At 36.0% G+C, this 17888-nt stretch overlaps 3 protein-coding genes across 4 annotated transcripts; 2 read left to right on the top strand and 1 right to left on the bottom strand.

Annotated features, from left to right (window-relative positions):
* The first annotated feature begins 3605 nt into the window (after positions 1–3605).
* LOC132177653 (selenium-binding protein 2) lies at positions 3606–9740 on the top strand. Of its 2 annotated transcripts, XM_059590069.1 has the most exons (8): positions 3606–3698; positions 3792–3966; positions 6075–6270; positions 7527–7754; positions 8042–8273; positions 8418–8525; positions 8655–8927; positions 9278–9740. In XM_059590069.1, exons 2-8 carry the CDS (start codon positions 3810–3812, stop codon positions 9557–9559), a joined length of 1476 nt encoding a protein of 491 aa, XP_059446052.1. In that variant the 5' UTR covers positions 3606–3698; positions 3792–3809; the 3' UTR covers positions 9560–9740. The 2 variants fall into 2 exon arrangements, with proteins under 2 accessions (XP_059446052.1, XP_059446051.1); XM_059590068.1 differs by having other exon boundaries at positions 3615–3966.
* Positions 9741–10523: 783 nt separating this feature from the next.
* On the top strand, positions 10524–11083 carry LOC132178373 (uncharacterized). Its single transcript, XM_059590816.1, has 2 exons — positions 10524–10607; positions 10718–11083. The coding sequence occupies exons 1-2, from the start codon at positions 10524–10526 to the stop codon at positions 11081–11083; spliced, it is 450 nt and encodes a 149-aa protein (XP_059446799.1).
* Positions 11084–13225: 2142 nt separating this feature from the next.
* Positions 13226–17653, bottom strand: LOC132177700 (uncharacterized). Its single transcript, XM_059590130.1, has 9 exons — positions 17484–17653; positions 17242–17364; positions 17072–17134; positions 15658–15724; positions 15426–15526; positions 14709–14753; positions 14315–14626; positions 14114–14216; positions 13226–13642 (listed from the first exon to the last, which is right to left on the bottom strand). The coding sequence occupies exons 1-9, from the start codon at positions 17499–17501 to the stop codon at positions 13560–13562; spliced, it is 915 nt and encodes a 304-aa protein (XP_059446113.1). The 5' UTR covers positions 17502–17653; the 3' UTR covers positions 13226–13559.
* Positions 17654–17888: the final 235 nt, after the last annotated feature.

Raw genomic sequence — 17888 nt, 5'->3', positions numbered from 1 at the left:
TTTAAGGAAACATTACAAAATGGGTGACAATTCATAAGAGGTAAGTGGAGTTTTTCGTATATTTTGTCATCATCATAGTAGAACACCATAACAACTTGATCTGTGGACGTAATCGTAGTTTGTATAATTGTATGAAGCATCGATTAATATTCCCTATGTGATTGTTCTTTGTGTTTTTGTCATCTTTTTTTCTGTTTTGTTTCCTAACTGTACTGGTCACCTATGGATGTTGGTCAAGATTTATTGGTTGTGAAGTATGAAGTTTTAAAAGAAGTAAGGGCCAGTTAGATTAAAATCTAACAATGATCATTTCAAATTCAATAATAATTTTAAAAATTACGTTAGATTTGAGAAGACACCAAGATGACTAATTCCTCTTTCTATCATAAACCTAAAAATACATGATGGATGCTACTTGAAAAAAGAAAGGGAGTTCATCTCCAACTTTATATATGGGCACGTTTATATATATATATATATATACCAAATAATATTGTATCAAATTCATACATTTAGCTAGCAAAGAGGTGGGGCTAAGTAAGGAAGAAAATGCAGATACAGTTATTAGCAATATCTACATCCGCATCCGTATAATGCGATTATCACTTTTAGGTATCGATCAGTATTATGTGATTACTATCCGCATTTGTGTGGTTATTTCAGTTATTATCCGATATCTACATATGAGGTAATGAACTGTTCATATGAGGTAATGAACTGTTTGGACCATGTCTGTTATGGGCTTGTGTTTGTGAACGTGTTATATATGGGTCGAGATACCGGCAAAACTACAAGATTTGGTTTCTTGTTTACCTATGGTGATAGATAGATAGAAAAGGGTATTTGAGTTATCCTACCCTCCCAAGCAACTACAAGAGTTGTATAATGATTTTTTTGATGCTTTTTATTCATAACCTTCTGCTTATATAGAGGAATACATGGCAAATTAGAAAGGAAAGAAACACAAGGCTGAGAATAGAAGTCCTAAACCTACTGATAGTCAAATTCCCTTATTAATTCCCTTATTAATTACTTCTGATTCTTGCTTTATGAGCAAGAATCCAAATCACACAAGGATTCTTGCTTTATGAACAAGAATCCAAATCCTACTGCATCTTTTATTTATTAATAAAATACCTACTACTAAAATCTTCTTCATAGCTGGCTTCTTCACATAAGGCACAAGACTTCTCCTATTGCACTGCCACGTAACAATGTAACTGTTCAAATGACACCACTTAAACGACACTAATAAAGGTGTCACCAACCCTATCATTTTTTGTAATGCAAATTCCTTCTTCTAGTAAATGTAAAAATGATTATCTATAGTTGAACACTATTATTTTGATCACACATACTAATCATTTTATCATAAATTACAAATCCAAAAAAAAAAAAAAAAAAAAATCCAAAATTCAAAACATAAATTAAGTTTAAATGTAACACATTCAGAAGTGGATATTGATGGCAATGGATCTACAACATGCTACAAGTACAAATCATAAGTCAATTAAATGTAAAATAATGAGAATTGTATTGTAAGTAAAATATGACAAAATAATAACTTCCATTATTAACGAACTTCTAAGCAAGAGAAAGAGATGGTTTCGTCATTAAAATTTGAATCTTAAATATAAAGAGAATGCGAATGCGGTTATTAATCGCATCCCCATACCTTAAAACCGCTATCCGTATATGCGGATAGTGATTTTTGTTATTCGGATCCACACATGCGGATATTGGATATGTGTGGATAGCGGATGATGACGGTTATTATTCGCTTGCATTTTCACTCTTAGGGGTAAGGATGAAAAGATAATAATGTCTCCTTATGTATTCATATGCTTAGCAGTCTCCAATGGAATTAAAAAAACAAACAAACATTTGCATCTATAGTGTACCTTAAGATAATAATGCTAATAATTTATACCAAGGCTGAACTATAATATGAACAAGTCCTTAATCAGAAGATTTGAACTACTAATTACCAGCATTGGTATCAGCATCAGCAAGAAATACAGTCATGACAGAGAGCATGGCAATGAAAACAAATGCTTTACCCAGACTCTCTCTCTTAATTACTACTATGAGACATAATTAGTTGCCTTGATCTCTTTTCTTTTTATATGCATGAGTACTTGAGGTAAGATAAGAACATGATCAAACATAAAATTACACCAAGCTATGAACAAGTCTTCAACCATTGCTTATTCATATTATACTCTTGATCGGAGCCAATCAAGAGCCATTAGCTGTTCGATATAGCAAACAACTTTAATTAGATTTGAACCTTGAAAAAAATTTGAATTATTAGACTTATTTGTTTTAAAAGAAAAGGCTAAAATGCACTTTTATAAAAATCTTAAAAATGATTTTTTTTTTTTTTTTTTTTTTTTTAAGCTTTAAAAGCGATGTTTTCTAATGCAATCCGAATCAGGCCTTAGAGTTGGACTTTTTCTCATTTCCTTTTAGGGATGATTGATTATAAACAAAATTACTTATATACCCTTAAGCTTAACATTAATATAACTTGGTTAAAAAAATTATAAATTGAAGTAAACTAAATTAGACTTGAAAGGTTACAAATGTTTTGGGTTCATCTTTAAATGTCTAACCTTTAGGATTTCGAACAGATGAGGCAAGAAGCTACAATGAATGTGGTTGAGATGGATCACCAATTAAAACCTCCATGCATCCACCAAGAGTTCTACTAAAATATGATTTGAGACAAAACAAAAGGCAAGGACAATATCATTCTTCCAATGACTATTTTAACAAGAATAGTCTTTGGAAAATTCATATTTTAGTAGAACATCTTAAGATACCAAGGGTGTCGTCTTCTTCGATTTTGATTAGGATGATGACAAAAAATAAATAAATAAATAATCGTGCGGTCCACTGATTAGGATGACGACCTGGATAAGGCCATAAATTATAAAAAAATATTATTTTATATGCGTACTCTTATTTCTAACATTATGTTATACATCGAAGAAATGGCATGCTTATTATATAAATAAAACAAAGCAACATAGGCAAATCGCACATTAACATGTTGTTGGGTCTCAGTCCTACGAAAATCCCATAAATTAATCACAAGCTTCCTCGACATCATAATCAGGAGCTTCTAAAATGGACCAGAAATGGAAGCCACTGTCGCCGCGGCCACCTGCTCCATCACCATCCCTGAGTAATCCATGGTCATCGGAAACATCGTATCCAAATTAAACGCATCTCTGGTTTATATATATTTATAAAATATGTGTGAACTCTTATCCGATAAGATTCTGTATATTACACTCACACGGGTCTTACGGGTTGTACACAACGAACGGTTGACATTGGACATACACGTACATAATACGACATAAATGGCACATGCTCTGAAGTTTGACAAGTTGCAAATCCGCCCAGATTATCAAAAATGCCGTGGCGGACTCTCAGCTGTGGATTGACCTCGTAACGAGAAATGTGAGGTTCTAATGTCAGATAAGGTTTCCACATCACAAAAGGCAAAATTCCTGATACGTCCCCCCTGGACATGATTGCACAAACACCATATCTGTGACCATATACAGACAAAAATGACCCGCTCCTTCCCCATAATTAGGTAAGTGCCACATCATGGGCGGGATATCTCTGTCAGTTGCATTTTTTTAAGGTCCATCAACATCAGCATCAGAGAGAGATTCTTCCATGTGGGGCTCTGATAATCTCTTTACTTATACTTGATCTTCCTCTTCTTGCTTGCCTGCTGACTTTGCTGTGTGTTTGTATCGTCTTTGAGAGAGAGAGAGAGAGAGAGAGAGATGGCTACGGATGTGGCAGTGTTGGAGCACGGAGTGGTGGAGGAGAAGCATGCGAACGCGAGTGCTTGCTGTAAGACAGGACCGGGGTACGCCACCCCCTTGGAGGCCATGTCTGGTCCCAGAGAGGCTCTGATCTATGTCACGTGCGTTTATTCAGGTACCCCAGCTTCATCTTTCTCTACCTCAATTGATTTGGCATCGCATAAATAGCAATTCCTAGTAGTTGTTTGGATAAATGGTTTGGTCTGTTTCTCTTTTTGTTTCATTCATGGGTTGTGTTTTTTTTTTTTTTTTTTTTGGAATAAAGGAAAGTATTTGTAATTTTGGCTTATGTAGTTCTTGGGGGTTCTTCTTTTCTTTTAAAAGGTGGGTTCTCTGAATGGTTTGCATGCCTAAACAAAGATGACATGTCTGCTGTTGGAATTTGTTTAGGCCTGCAACTGTTCAAAGAACCCCAACTTTTAAAAGGATAGAACTTTTCCTAGTCGGTTTTGCTTAAATTTCAAAGGCACCACGGTTAATACGCTGAAAGTTTTTGCTTCAATTTCGATGCTTAAATCCAATTCAAAGAGCATTCTGTACATTTTGACAAGTCAACGTTCGTAGCTCCTTTAGTGCTGTGTCCTGATTTGTCACTTTTCCTGCTTTGAGATGATATCATTGGTTTAAGATATTATTAGCTTTTTCTGTTACTCGTTGGGCTACTGGATCCTCAAGTGTAAGAGAATGAGCTGTTAGTCCTACTTGACAAGCCAAATTAGGTGGACTATATGGCTGCCCATACTAAATCCCATTTCATGAAATGCATCCTGAGTTGAACAATATTTACTATCACGCTTCCTTGCATTCCTGAATCAAAATCTTTCACGCTCCATGGTAAGTGTGCAGCTCAATGTGAAAGCCTAAATCTTCAGTAGTGCATCTCCTCTGTAACTGTTATTTTAAACCGTGTATCTTAAAAGATGAACCCAACTGGTAACCTGAAACATTTTTCTTTTTAAATTTATTTCTTATAATTCAAGAACTCTTGCTGTATTTTCATTTGGATATTTGCATTATTTTATTCTTATCCTTTGTTAATTTAATATCTTAGGGTTCTTATATTTGCATGGCTTCATTTTCTGATTTTCCTTAAATTTTCCACTTGGTTGCTATCTAGAAATGAATATGATGAAATGCATTAAACAGTTAAGAGTCCAGACACTCTGAGAGAGCCAATGATAATGTAGATAATTTATCACTTGAAGCCATCATCTTTGATGTCCTTTTAAGAATTTTGATGCAGAGGGACACTTTTTTGCATTGTGACTTGTGAGGGTCATATCCCTTTACACCATTTTTTCTTTGTGTCACAATGATGTCCTGTCTTTTTTTATCCTCACTTTAATGTTTCATTTCATTGAAAACAAGGAAAAATAATAGGGCATCTTGATTTGGATTCAAAACTTGGTTTTCTCTTCTTATATTCTTTTTCATCGTTTTATGGTTCTTTAACCTTTGAAAGGCCCAATGGCTAATTAGTGAATCTTTAAAGTTTATGGTGATGGAGTTTTTGGTTGCTATTCTGCAATTTTATTTTTAAAAATGACCTGTGGCTGATACTAGCACCAAATAAACATCAAGTGAAAAAGAAGACTACCTTGGGTTTTTCAAGGAAATCAGGCTCAAAATATATTTTTAAAGTTTGGATTTTTCCCTCTTCTTGTTTTGCAGAAGCGTGTATTTCAATTAAGCAGTTTCTTTTTCCATATTTTATGTTTTTATATAACCTGTTGGTGTTTTACATGTTTCCACTGTCTTTACAATTTATGGTTATATTGGTGAATGTTTGTTCGGTTGTTCCTCACCTTTGGTCTCCACCACTTAATATCCTTTTCTATGCGTGGACCAATTGATTAGTCCTTGTTCTGTCCATAGAATATTACTTTCGTGCAGATATGGAATCATTTTGAATTACATATCTTAGTTTGACATTTTCAAACTACTACTTATCCCAAAAGCTTAATCTAATAGGAAGAAATGATCACTTGTAGGTGCAAACTTCACGTTAATAAATGAAGCCTAACACGTGAAATATTTAATTGTATGAAAGTACATTACGAAAACAAGTTTTTCATTCAGGACCTCTATTCGGGTTTTATGTTAAAACACTCCATATTTCAAAAGTTTAAGCTAATAAATAATGGTGAATTTAATTATTTAATTAATATTCTAACATACATACTATAATAAGTTATTAAATTCAGTGGCTTGATGCATATACAGGAACAGGAATAGAGAAGCCTGATTACCTGGCCACTGTGGACATAGATCCAAGCTCTCCTACTTATTCAAAAGTTATCCACAGGCTGCCTGTGCCTTATGTAGGTGATGAACTACATCATACAGGGTGGAATTCATGCAGCTCTTGCCATGGAGATCCATCGGCAGATCGACGGTTTCTGATCCTACCTTCACTAGTGTAAGAGACGAAATTTTATGTTGCATCAATGACTCATTACATACATAAACATATAGAAATGCACAGATCCAGATCAGTAGTATAATTAATGTGTGTGTGTGTGTGGTGTGTCTATACATATAGTATTTGGTTAAGAAATGGAAATTTATTGATGAATAAGAAAGGGGTGGACAAATTGGCCAACGTTAAATGGTAGAAGAAGAATGTAAGCGAGACCTTTAGAACCTACTTTAATTGAAGCTTGCAATAAAAATTCTTAGTGCAAAAGTACTGGTAAACTACTAGTTTGGAGACTGGCTCATGCGTATTACATTGAGTCTGAAAATGTTTTTGTGAATCACCATTTGATAAATGTAAGCGTGGTTCATTTAATTGAAATACTACTCAAATTTATGAACTGTGATGGTTTGAAATTGCAACTTGAAGTTCTCTTAATCTCTGGATAGTTGTGACGAGTTTGAAAAGGTGTATATACATATATACTGCTTCATTTAGTTCTAGGATTTAGTCATAATCAAGCAGTTAGGCAGCAATTTAATCGCATGTCTCATCTCGCACTTGGGTTTGATCTGGTGTTTGTAGCTCACTGTCTAATAATGTAGTATTTCATTGCTTAGAAGGGTTTTTCTAATGTACGTGTAGTCATCTTGTGATGATTTATGTATTTAATAACCTATTATTGGTGCTCTAGTTTTCCTTAATTTAGATTCATGAGCAGTATCACATTCTTAAACCTCACCAGTCACCAGTATGCGTGGACTAGAAAATTATGGCTCAGGTTTAATATGTCTACTCCTTTTTTTTTATAACTTTTTTGCCAGATCTTCACATTGTTTAGGCCCTAGAAATGTAATTTGTGGCTGCATTTTATGTTTTGGAATATCCCTACGAAAAGAAACACAAATGAGACACATTTTTCCATGAATCTTGTAAGTCTATTTTCAACAAAAGGACCAGTTTTATGGTTTGGTGAAATACGATGGTATTGAATTTTTACAATTGTAGTTTTGGTCCGGTATCTTTATGTGTTTTCTTGTATCTCCAAGGGATCTTTGCTATAGGATGCATATGTGCCTTAAAATTCCATGGAAGTGTTTTAGAATAACTTCATTCCATAAGAGGCTTAATGAAGCCTTAAGTATTTCCTCTCAACTGTTCTCCAAAAGTTCTGATTACTAGTACTGATGTTTCCTAATTTGAAAGAGATGCATCAACTGTCTGTAATATAATTTCCTTACTAAGTCAAGTGTTTTCAGATCTGGGCGGATATATGTGATTGACACAAAAACCAATCCAAAGGCTCCATCATTGCATAAAGTTGTTGAGCCTGAAGATATCAGTCAGAAGACTGGTTTAGCTTATCCACACACATCCCATTGTCTTGCTTCTGGAGATATAATGGTGTCATGCCTTGGAGATAAACATGGAAATGCTGCAGGGAATGGCTTTCTTCTCCTTGATTCCAAATTTAATGTGAAAGGAAGGTAGAGTAACTTGAGATAATCTTTTACTGTAAGCAATCTAGTTTTGGAAAATCTTGTGTCTCATCTATGCTTCTTTCTTGTTCAATTTCTTAGATTAATTAATGTAAACAATCTGTCAACATGCAAGACAAGATTGATACTGCACAAGTAACACTGGAGAGCTTTTTGAAGATTTCATGGAGATGTTGACAGTTTCATAACATATTTGAATTGTTGGCATTGTAAATGGAACATGTCTAACGCAGATTTGTTCAAAATATAACCTTTGCTCCCTTGAGGTCTATCAGGTGGGAGAAACCAGGGCATAGTCCACTGTTTGGCTACGATTTCTGGTACCAACCACGACACAAGACAATGATAAGCTCATCATGGGGTGCCCCTGCTGCTTTCACCAAAGGTTTCAACCCTCAGCATGTTGCTGATGGTTTATATGGGAGGCATCTACATGTGTACAGCTGGCCAGGGGGCGAACTGAGACAAACACTGGATCTTGGCAGTACAGGGCTCTTACCATTGGAGGTGATTGTGTAGAAATTCTACAGCATTGTTACCTATATCAGAATCTGGCCAATGTTATTATTTGTTATTTTAATTTCTGTTATTTTTGTTGTCAAAATTTTATAGTTCTTGACCTACTTTGTCTCAATCTAATGGATTTTGTAGATAAGGTTTCTCCATGATCCTTCAAAAGATACAGGGTTTGTTGGCTGTGCCTTGACAAGTAACATGGTGCGATTTTTCAAGACTCAAGATGGCTCATGGAGCCACGAGGTATGCACATATGTTATCTATTATGTCTATGCAGTAGCGTGCCAACGTGTCTGTTCACCTTAAATTTTTTTCTGTATTGTCTTTTTGTAGAGGCATTGTGGCCCACAATACCCTGATTAATATTTGCAGGTTGCAATATCAGTGAAGCCATTGAAGGTGCAAAACTGGATTCTTCCAGAAATGCCTGGGCTTATAACTGATTTTCTGATCTCTCTTGATGATCGTTTTCTGTACTTCGTGAACTGGCTTCATGGGGATGTGAGGCAGTATAACATTGAGGACCCTAAGAATCCTGTACTGACAGGCCAAGTATGGGTTGGGGGACTCATACAAAAGGGCAGCCCAATAGTGGCCGAGGGAGAAGACGGTAAAACATTCCAGTTTGACGTTCCAGAGATTCAGGTTTGTATGATCTCCGTTTTAGAGTTGGATCTCTTTCTGAGCTTGCTTATTGCTGCGTAATTTATAATTGATTGAGTGCTTTCGCTAACAAATTGTCTAACAAGTGTCTTAGTTTGGAATATTGCTTATGAGAATTTTTAGATAATCCTTGAAACGGTACATGCATTAAAAGTATGTTCGCATGGAGATGCATCAGATAATCTGTTTGGCTCTTTAAGTTTCTGATATTTCTGTAATCATGTGGCTTAGGTGCAAAAAACCCTTCTATTTCACATTCTAATCCGATAGTAGTTTTGCTGCATGGAGTGCCCTTAATTTTCTCTATTATTTGCTTCAAATTTTCCTTTCAGGGAAATAAGTTGAGAGCTGGACCTCAAATGATCCAGTTAAGCTTAGATGGGAAGCGGCTTTACGTCACCAACTCGCTCTTTAGCACATGGGATCGTCAATTTTATCCTGATATTGTGGAGAAAGGATCCCACATGCTACAGATTGATGTTGAGACACAGAAAGGTGGTCTGAAATTAAACCCCAACTTCTTTGTGGATTTCTCAGGTGAACCTGATGGCCCTTCCCTTGCCCATGAGATGAGATATCCTGGTGGTGACTGCACTTCAGATATATGGACTTGAGCGAGCAACTGGAATACTTTTTCTAGCAATAAAGGCTCTAATCTTGCAAGATTGTAATAGGAAACAGAGTCTTCGCAAGATTTAATTATCTGTCCAACTTAAGTTGATTGTGATGACGGTATGTATGCAAGGGCTACACAATCTTTGGTGTGGATGAAATAATATTTGTACTTCCAATCAAGAGATATAATAATACGTTGGTGGTAAGTATATACATTCACTAAAGAAGCATGCTAAAATAGTGTGTTAAAAGAACAAATTACCATGAGCCAAATATCTTCTCGGTAGGTTTAAAGAAGAATACTTTTTCCCATTTTCCAATCAGAGATAAAAAAATTAAAAATAAAAAAAAGAAAAAAAGAAAAAGAAAAGAGGGGAATATGTCAATAGATGCTTGACATATATAATCAGACACATTAATGCATACCGTCTGTCTACACGTCTGCTGCCTTGTACTCACCCTCTAATCCAAGCAAGTATGCTTTTGTCAATGAAGGGGCCAACTCAATTTTTCTGTCAACACCCTCTGTGACTGTGACTGTGACTGTGCCAAAAGAAGGCAGTAACCAACAAATTTTCAAGCCATGCATTCCCACAACTAAAAGTCTAAAAGTCAACAAAAAACATCTATAAATTTATAATAGTAGCCTTCTTCTTTTTTTCGACTTTTTTCTCCTTCAGATTTTGGTAATTTTTAATAAAATAATACTAATAATAATAATTTAACATACGTAAACTGTTCAAAGCCATTATCAAACTTACCCTTAATTGATTATTTGACTCTAAAATTCCCATATTTTCTTAAAACAGTCTGTTTAGGTGTGCGTTTAAAGAAGTTAAAAGTGTGTTTAATACTAAAAAAAAAAAAAGTATTTTAAGAAAAACACTTTATCATGGTTGGGGACTTGGGGGATAGAACTTCAATTGGCTAGAAGATTCTCAATATATAGTTCACTAAACGATCATGGACTCACAATCGGATAGCCTGATGAGTGATGATGGCCGGCCCCACGGAAATTCAGATATACCCATTGGTCACCACATGCATGTTGAAGAGGACAGAGCCAAACATTTACAAATGAACAGTAAACACGGAGTGACCCACACGGACAATCGCCCACAATATTAATACATACACAAGTGATTTGATTCATTCAGAAACTTGTCAGCACAAAAACAATGAAAGATATGTGCAAGAAAACCCATTCATTCATGATCATCATCCTTCTACTACAACAACTCAGCCCATTTGATCATAAAGTTGCTGCTACACAAAACAACATTGATGATGATGATGATGAGCATGGACAATGCGGCAGTTCGGTCGGAGAATTGCAGACAGAATCCGAGAGATGCCGCAGGTTTCTTGGAACGAAAAAATACATATCTCCCGGGGCACTCAAGGCCGACCAGCCGGCATGTGGGATAGTAGTGAGGGGTGAGCCGTACAGTAACAGTTGTCTACCTCCACAGGCAAACCGTCCCAACAGAGGCTGCAACAAGTACTACAGGTGTAGGAAGTGACGACCACCTCTTTGGTTTTCTGAATAGAATGTCATTTTTGTGAGGGAGACTGAGAGAGGACGTGAGAATTATATATTTTACGACTTCTTTTTCTTCACTCATATTATCCGTGTAATCATATGTCAATTTGCTTTGATTAATTGTTTTTCATATATATATATATATAATTGCATGGAAAAAAATATTTACAGATATGATATGCGTCTCCAAGAAAATCTCTGGATCGTTCTTTATGCATGCTCTTATGACCATGTATGCATCTGCGAGTGTATGTGGCAGGGCATGCAGTGATGGGGATGGTAACAAACTGCTGTAATTGATAAAATCCTATGGGATAAATATGAAATGTTTCCCTAAGTTTTTCTTGCATGGTAAATCAAATAGTACTTTTCCTCGGCAGCAGCAATTTACTGTCCTAATTTTTTTTTGAAAAAATAGTTACCTGATTCCCACACCTTTATTTCTATCATAAACCTACCCCATCTAAATGCAATAATAAAGTGGAACAAGACATATAACGCGGAAAAAAAAAGATCATGAAAACGAAACAAATATAATATTGCCAAGTTTTTGGTGAAGTGCAGTCCCACAGCTTGTCGCTAGTGCGGCTTCCACTAGGAGCGTTTTGCCAAAAAGTCTTTATGATTCTCAAATCCATTTTACTTGCTTAAAAGTAGGAAGGGCATATAGAAACCACATTACTCAAAGCATGAAGCCTCTCACCTTCTGCTTCCTTCTTCTCTTTGGCCTTGTCTATCTCTTCAACCCTTCTTCCTTGGCAGCCTCTGCTTACACCCCATGCAACGGTTCGATTGCAGAGTGCAGTGAAGAAAATGAGCAGTTGATGGAGTCTGAGATAAGTCGAAGATTTCTTGCACAGAAATCCATATCATATGGAGCACTAAACAGAGATCGCCCTGCTTGCAACGGCGGATCTCCTGGTGAAGCTTATAGTAATAGTGGAGATTGTCTCCCTCCCCCAGCTAACCCTCCGAATCGAGGTTGCCCTAAATATTATCGTTGTAGGTCCGGCTCATGATCGGTCTAATCTTCATGGAAGTTGGAAGACACGATGATCCAAGCTTCAAACCCATATCTATTCTGCTCCTAATGTTATTACATGTTGATACAAGTTTTTTGTTTAAAACTCGTGTAAAATCTATCTGTTATCATTTGTAATATGCAGTGATATCATATGCAGTGAACCTATACAAGTTTTAATTTACTTTGATATTATTTTCTACCATTTCTTTTTCATTTAATTTTCATTCAAATTCAATAATTAGGTTGATTTGCATCGTTTTGATTCTTTTCATATTTCTTTTGAGCAACTTAATAATTTTGTTTGTACTTTTAATTAATAGCCATCGTCTTCTCCATAGTTGGTGTCCACTCAGCTTCAGTAGCTGTCGTGCTGGACCATACAACAATAAAACTCATGTAGATTTTTCTATGAAATCGAACCTTTATACCTGACCAACTGGATGTGAATAAACGTAGGTGATAATGCCTTTACACCTTTATACCTTCAATTTTCTATTTAGTATTCAAGTCTACTGGTCCAGCCTCTTTATTCTCCCTAAAAGGATCATCAAGGCTATTCAACAAAAATTCAATAGTTTCCTGTGTAATGGCTCTGATCAATCTGTTCTAAGAGCAAAGGCAATCAATTTGATAAACCCTCTTGGCTCCCTTCTAAATCGGATCAGTTTACTACACCTGACACTTGGGAAGCCATTAGGTCCAAACTACCAGAGGCTGCCTGGTGGAAAATTGTCTGGTTATCATGTGCGATTCCAAGGTATGCTTTCATACTTTGAATGTGGTAACATTTGTGAAGGGAAGTAATGATAAAGTGTTTGCGGGTATTCCTGCATCTAATTGGGGAAGAATTCTAGACTAGGGATTGAAGAATCTAAAAGGCAGAAGTCTTAAGGGCTGTAATATGCAAACTTGCAGTGGGTGCCATAGTATACATATTTGGTTACAAAGGAGCTGAAAGTTTTTTCCAAGACAGGTTAGTTCTGAAGAGAGCATATTGAAGACCATCTCATGGAATGTCTCTACTATAGTTCCAAGTTACCAAGTCTGATCCTAATAATAATATTGAAAACAACAACAGCATCATCAAAAACAACAACAAAAGAAGAACAATTTTTTTTTAAAAAAAAATACTAGAGATCATCCCACATATTTAAGGTCAAATACAGGAGTCCAGTTGCATAATTCTATAACATAACAAAACATAGAGACATGCCTAAACAAAAAGGGGGGAATTCGACATTTTTATCTAAGAAAGGATATCCTTAACGCTCATTGTCCAAATACAGACAAATACCGATGAAGTTGGTCCCTCATATGGCAGCCTGGGTCCACATATGGCTCAAGAAAAAAATAAAGAAGAAATAACGGGAAAACTGGTCACAGGTGAGAAAGACAATGATAGCTTTCAGCCCACATAATTGAAAATCTGGATCTACCTAAATGAAAGCTTCCATACCTCTCGAACATTAGATGAACCATCTGCAACTTCAGCCACCAGGTTAGCAGCCATAACACCTGAAGGGGAAAAAGAGGTCCACTTAACTAGTACTCTGTACCATTTGAGTTAATTTCACCAACATGCAGTACCATAAGAAATGCATATATCAACCATGACAAAAATGACACGTTACAGCTCCTGAATTTGGTCTCTAAATTAGGCATAGAAATATCAGCTATGTGTCTATCAGCTCAGAGCTGCAGAGCACATGACCAATGTAAAGTTACATAACAAACAAATTGTCTGAGTCTTCTTGCTCTTGGCCTGCATATAATGTTTGTCTAAGAAATAATATTTTCACAAAATAATTGAAGCATGCAGGATTTATTACTACGAGGAAGGCTATTCATGCATTATGACGATATGCTGTAAATGTTTCATTCCCCTCACCCATCATCTCAAGGGGCCCCAAAAAAAAAAAAAAAACTTTTTGCATGATATAATGCCTGTGCAATTTTTGTGAACATATTTCAGAAGGACTAGCTCACCATCTTTCTCTACCAGAGATAGGAACCGCCGTGTTCCCCCACCTACTCCAAAATAATGTTTCTTTGCTGCCATGTAAACAACCCCATGACGACAGATTGTGCACTGTAAATCAAAAAAATTTAGAGCTCAAGCAGCTACTAGTTTCAAAATGCCAAAAATATATGGTCAGCGACTAAAAGGCCAGGGCAAAAAAAAGATACCTTCTTGATAAGTTCATAGAGGCTTTGGAGAGTGGAGATTGAGTAAACTGTTTCTGCCATTAAAACAATATCATAACCAGCAACTTGACTTTGTTCTGAACTGTAGTGTAGATCCTTCTCATTGTCTTGTACATGAGGAAGAAGTTTATGGATTTCACTCCAGTCACCGGCAAAGAAACGAACTTCACCAGAATTTTTCGCATGTGTTGCTAAAGGTCCATTTTTTTCTGAAAGATTTGCTTTTACGTTGGGAATGGTGAGACAACGTATGACCTCAGCATTGAAGTCCTGAAAATGTACGGCGGCTGCACCCTGACACATCAAGTGGAGAAGCTCAGCAGACCTATAGATTTTCAACAATCTTCTATACAACAACCAATGAAGGAAAGATCACCTCAAGACACGCAAAGATCCCTGGAAGTCCATGACCACATCCAAGCTGAAAAAATTAGAGGAAGCTCATTAGGGGGTAGCAAGGAAGGAGAGGGCAAGATATAAAAGGCATTTGTTTCAATTTCCATTCACAATATCCTTGTGACTTTGATGTTTAATAGAAATTCGTAGCTAGGAATAAAATTCCAAAAACCATGACAAGCCATTTTGTTGTTCACGCAAATGCATGAAATACTTTTGTTTATATAAGTAATTGGCCCCAAGGGAAGGGGAAAGGGGAGCAAATGCATGAAATAATAAGATCGATTGTCTTGGCTTAGACCCAAAAAAAAAAAAAAAAAAAAGATTCATTAGCTTGAACACTGAAGTTGATGCAGAATAAGGAAAGAATAAAGAGACGAACTCCTAATGTCAAAGAACCTTGATGGGACTCAAATCAGTGTTTGTAGACTAGCTCTCATCCATGAGGCATGAGGAATCATATAAATGAACCAAATCAATATTGATTGCCTGACTATGTAACATCAGCATGAGCATTTAGAAGGAAAACACAAAATACAAATTATAAACAACAATGCAGCAATTGAGCTGCAGTGTTAAAAAGGTATAAACACCAAAGATACCGCTTTTCCATTTTCCCTAGAAGATGAAAACCACTGTGATCTTATGTTTATGCATTGTTGAACAGTATAGAATCACCTGAAAAGTAGGAGCCCACCTCTACAACTCGCTTTTCACTGAATGACAAACTGCCACTTTTAACCTCCGAGCACAGGGCTTTAACTAGATCCAGTGAACCTTCCCATATCTTCAGTCCCCCTGCATTATCAGTTGATCATAAGCACAATAAATATGACTTGATTTATGAATATGAAAACCAAACTTAAAAAAAGAGTGGCAACAAAAACAACAAGCGGAAAAGAAGCAAAGACAGGAGAATTCTTACACACCTTCATATTTCCCCGGGACTAAATCTGAGTTGGATAAACCGAAAACCTCTTGAGTATTAACCCGGCCCTAAAAGAGGCAATATTTAAATTGACCATATAACAAGGTTGCATTTGGATTTAAGGATTTAAAACCAAGGTATGTTAGTATGAATCACTTGATATGGAATTTAACAGCAGATTATGGATTTGAGTTTTTGATTATTTGCTTCAATAAAAACACTGGTTCGATGCCTAATCATTTCAAATGCACTTCTTAATAAGGTTTAAATCCATCCACGAATTATCAATAGAAAAATTTATAGTTTTTATACTTCACAATATTTTTAGCTTCAAATTTTTCTAGATCTTTTCTCTTCTTCTAGTTAGGTGTCTCCCTTGTATACTTCATGTGTACTGAGATTGCGCCTTTGAGCTTTTTAATGAATTTGCAATTACTTATAACAAAAATATACTTTATTCAAGCCAATTAAACTAAAAGATAAAATTAAATCCTTCTCTTCAACTACTTCCATCCAAGTAATTTAAAATCCTAGAAACTGTCAAGTATTAAGGAAATTCCTTACAAGTGAAAAATATGTGAAGAATTGCAAAGAATTCAAAATTTTGAATCTTTTCAGAAGTTTCCATTATCTGGGACTGGACTGAAAACCATTATGTTTCCATTATCCATGGTCAGTCCTTAGTTATTTCAAAAAATCGAATCTTTAAAAACAGTACATTCAAAGTTCTCTTATTCTTAAAATTAGGCATTAAAAAAAAAAAAGTTCTCTTTCTCTTATATTTTTGTCCATTTTAACCTCAAGGGGTTGGCATAGTGGTTGAGGCTTGTGGTCTTAGGGAGTATCACCCCATAGATTCCTAGTTCGAGACTTCCTAGATGCAAACTGTCCCTTGGGGCTACACCCCCTAGTGTAAAAGCCAGATCCATGTAGGGAAACTTCCTAGGGTGCGGTGCACGGATCCAAGGTTTGCTCTGCAGGGGTGGGTCTGAAGGGCCCTACCTTGTCGAGGTCCCGTGTCATATATATATATATATATATATATATATGTGTGTGTGTGTGTGTGTGTGTGTGTGTGTGTGTGTGTGTTCATTTTATTTGCTTGCATTTCCACAATTTTCTTGGCAACCAAACAGGCTAAAAAAATACTAAGACTTTCCATTATCTGAGACATCAAGCGCAGCCTAATAAAACCATTCAGCTCTTCTAGCTGACATTCTTATTGATTTTGGGAAACCGAAGCTAAAATGTAGATAACACTGAAAATTCTAACTCTTTCAGAAATCAAAACCACTAAACATATAAACTCTTACACAAGCATAAATGTTCCTTGTCTTCTTCTTTTTTGTCATACTTTTCCCTTTTATTTTCCTTCATTCTCTCGGCAACCAAACAGAGTGAAAGAGAAAAGTTACCTTGAGCAAAGTAAGTCCCCCCAAGTTCACAGGCTCCACAGTGTACTTCACAGAAGACGATATCTATTTCACAAAAAAAAAAAAAAAAAATCTCAATCAAACCCCCAAATTTATTCAAATTAGTGAATTGATGACAATCATAATCAGAATGATAACGATAATGATAGTACCTCAGAGGAAAGTACTTCGACGCAAGGAGGTGGAGGAGGGAGAGGCGTTTCTGGAGAATCAAGAAACCCTAGACCCGACGTGTCCGAAGATGAGAATAGTTGAAACGTTTCGAAACTTGGTTTCTGGGCAGGGTTTATGAAGAGCGTTAGTAACGCGTAAAACAGAGTCAAGTATCAGAGCGTGGAAGCTCAAATCATTTGTCTGCGTGCGTTAGGGTATTACGACTATCGTTTACGCTCACCTCGGAGTTTGCCGCCATTCTGGCGCTGCTTCTGAGCTTCCCAGACTCCGCGGCGGCAGACCGAAATGGGGGCTGTTTCTTTTCGGCTCTCAGACGATGTGTTCTGTTTCCTCCGGTTATCTGCTGGCAATTTTTCACGCTACCAGCGAATCGCAAGTTGAATGTTAATTCAACATAAAATTACCGGGATAAAATTAAGATTTTATTAGTTTATAATTAACTTATATAATTTTATACTCGATTTATAATTTTATATTATAATTTACAGCTCAAATTTTTTTTATTGAAAACAAGGTCATATAAATTAAGTTCACAGTTAAATAATAATAATAATAATAATCAAACAACCAATCATTTGTGTGTGGTTATGGGCGAATTCGGCAAAGTGAGAATACATATGCAATT

Source organism: Corylus avellana, chromosome ca4 (assembly GCF_901000735.1).
Source record: "Corylus avellana chromosome ca4, CavTom2PMs-1.0".
In the NCBI taxonomy this organism is placed as follows: Eukaryota; Viridiplantae; Streptophyta; class Magnoliopsida; order Fagales; family Betulaceae; genus Corylus; species Corylus avellana.
Note: the sequence above shows the minus strand (reverse complement) of the source record. Positions and strands in the feature narration are given on the sequence as shown.

Coding starts and splice junctions, on each gene's coding strand:
- LOC132177653 (XM_059590069.1), top strand. CDS start 3,810: ATGGCTACGGATGTGGCAGTGTTGGAGCACGGAGTGGTGGAGGAGAAG. Junction 3,967..6,074: donor TGTCACGTGCGTTTATTCAG/GTACCCCAGCTT, acceptor ATGCATATACAG/GAACAGGAATAGAGAAGCCT. Junction 8,274..8,417: donor CAGGGCTCTTACCATTGGAG/GTGATTGTGTAG, acceptor TGGATTTTGTAG/ATAAGGTTTCTCCATGATCC.
- LOC132178373 (XM_059590816.1), top strand. CDS start 10,524: ATGGACTCACAATCGGATAGCCTGATGAGTGATGATGGCCGGCCCCAC. Junction 10,608..10,717: donor CCATTGGTCACCACATGCAT/GTTGAAGAGGAC, acceptor TGATTCATTCAG/AAACTTGTCAGCACAAAAAC.
- LOC132177700 (XM_059590130.1), bottom strand. Junction 17,135..17,241: donor TCGAAGTACTTTCCTCTGAG/GTACTATCATTA, acceptor TTTGTGAAATAG/ATATCGTCTTCTGTGAAGTA. Junction 14,754..15,425: donor GTGAAAAGCGAGTTGTAGAG/GTGGGCTCCTAC, acceptor TAATTTTTTCAG/CTTGGATGTGGTCATGGACT.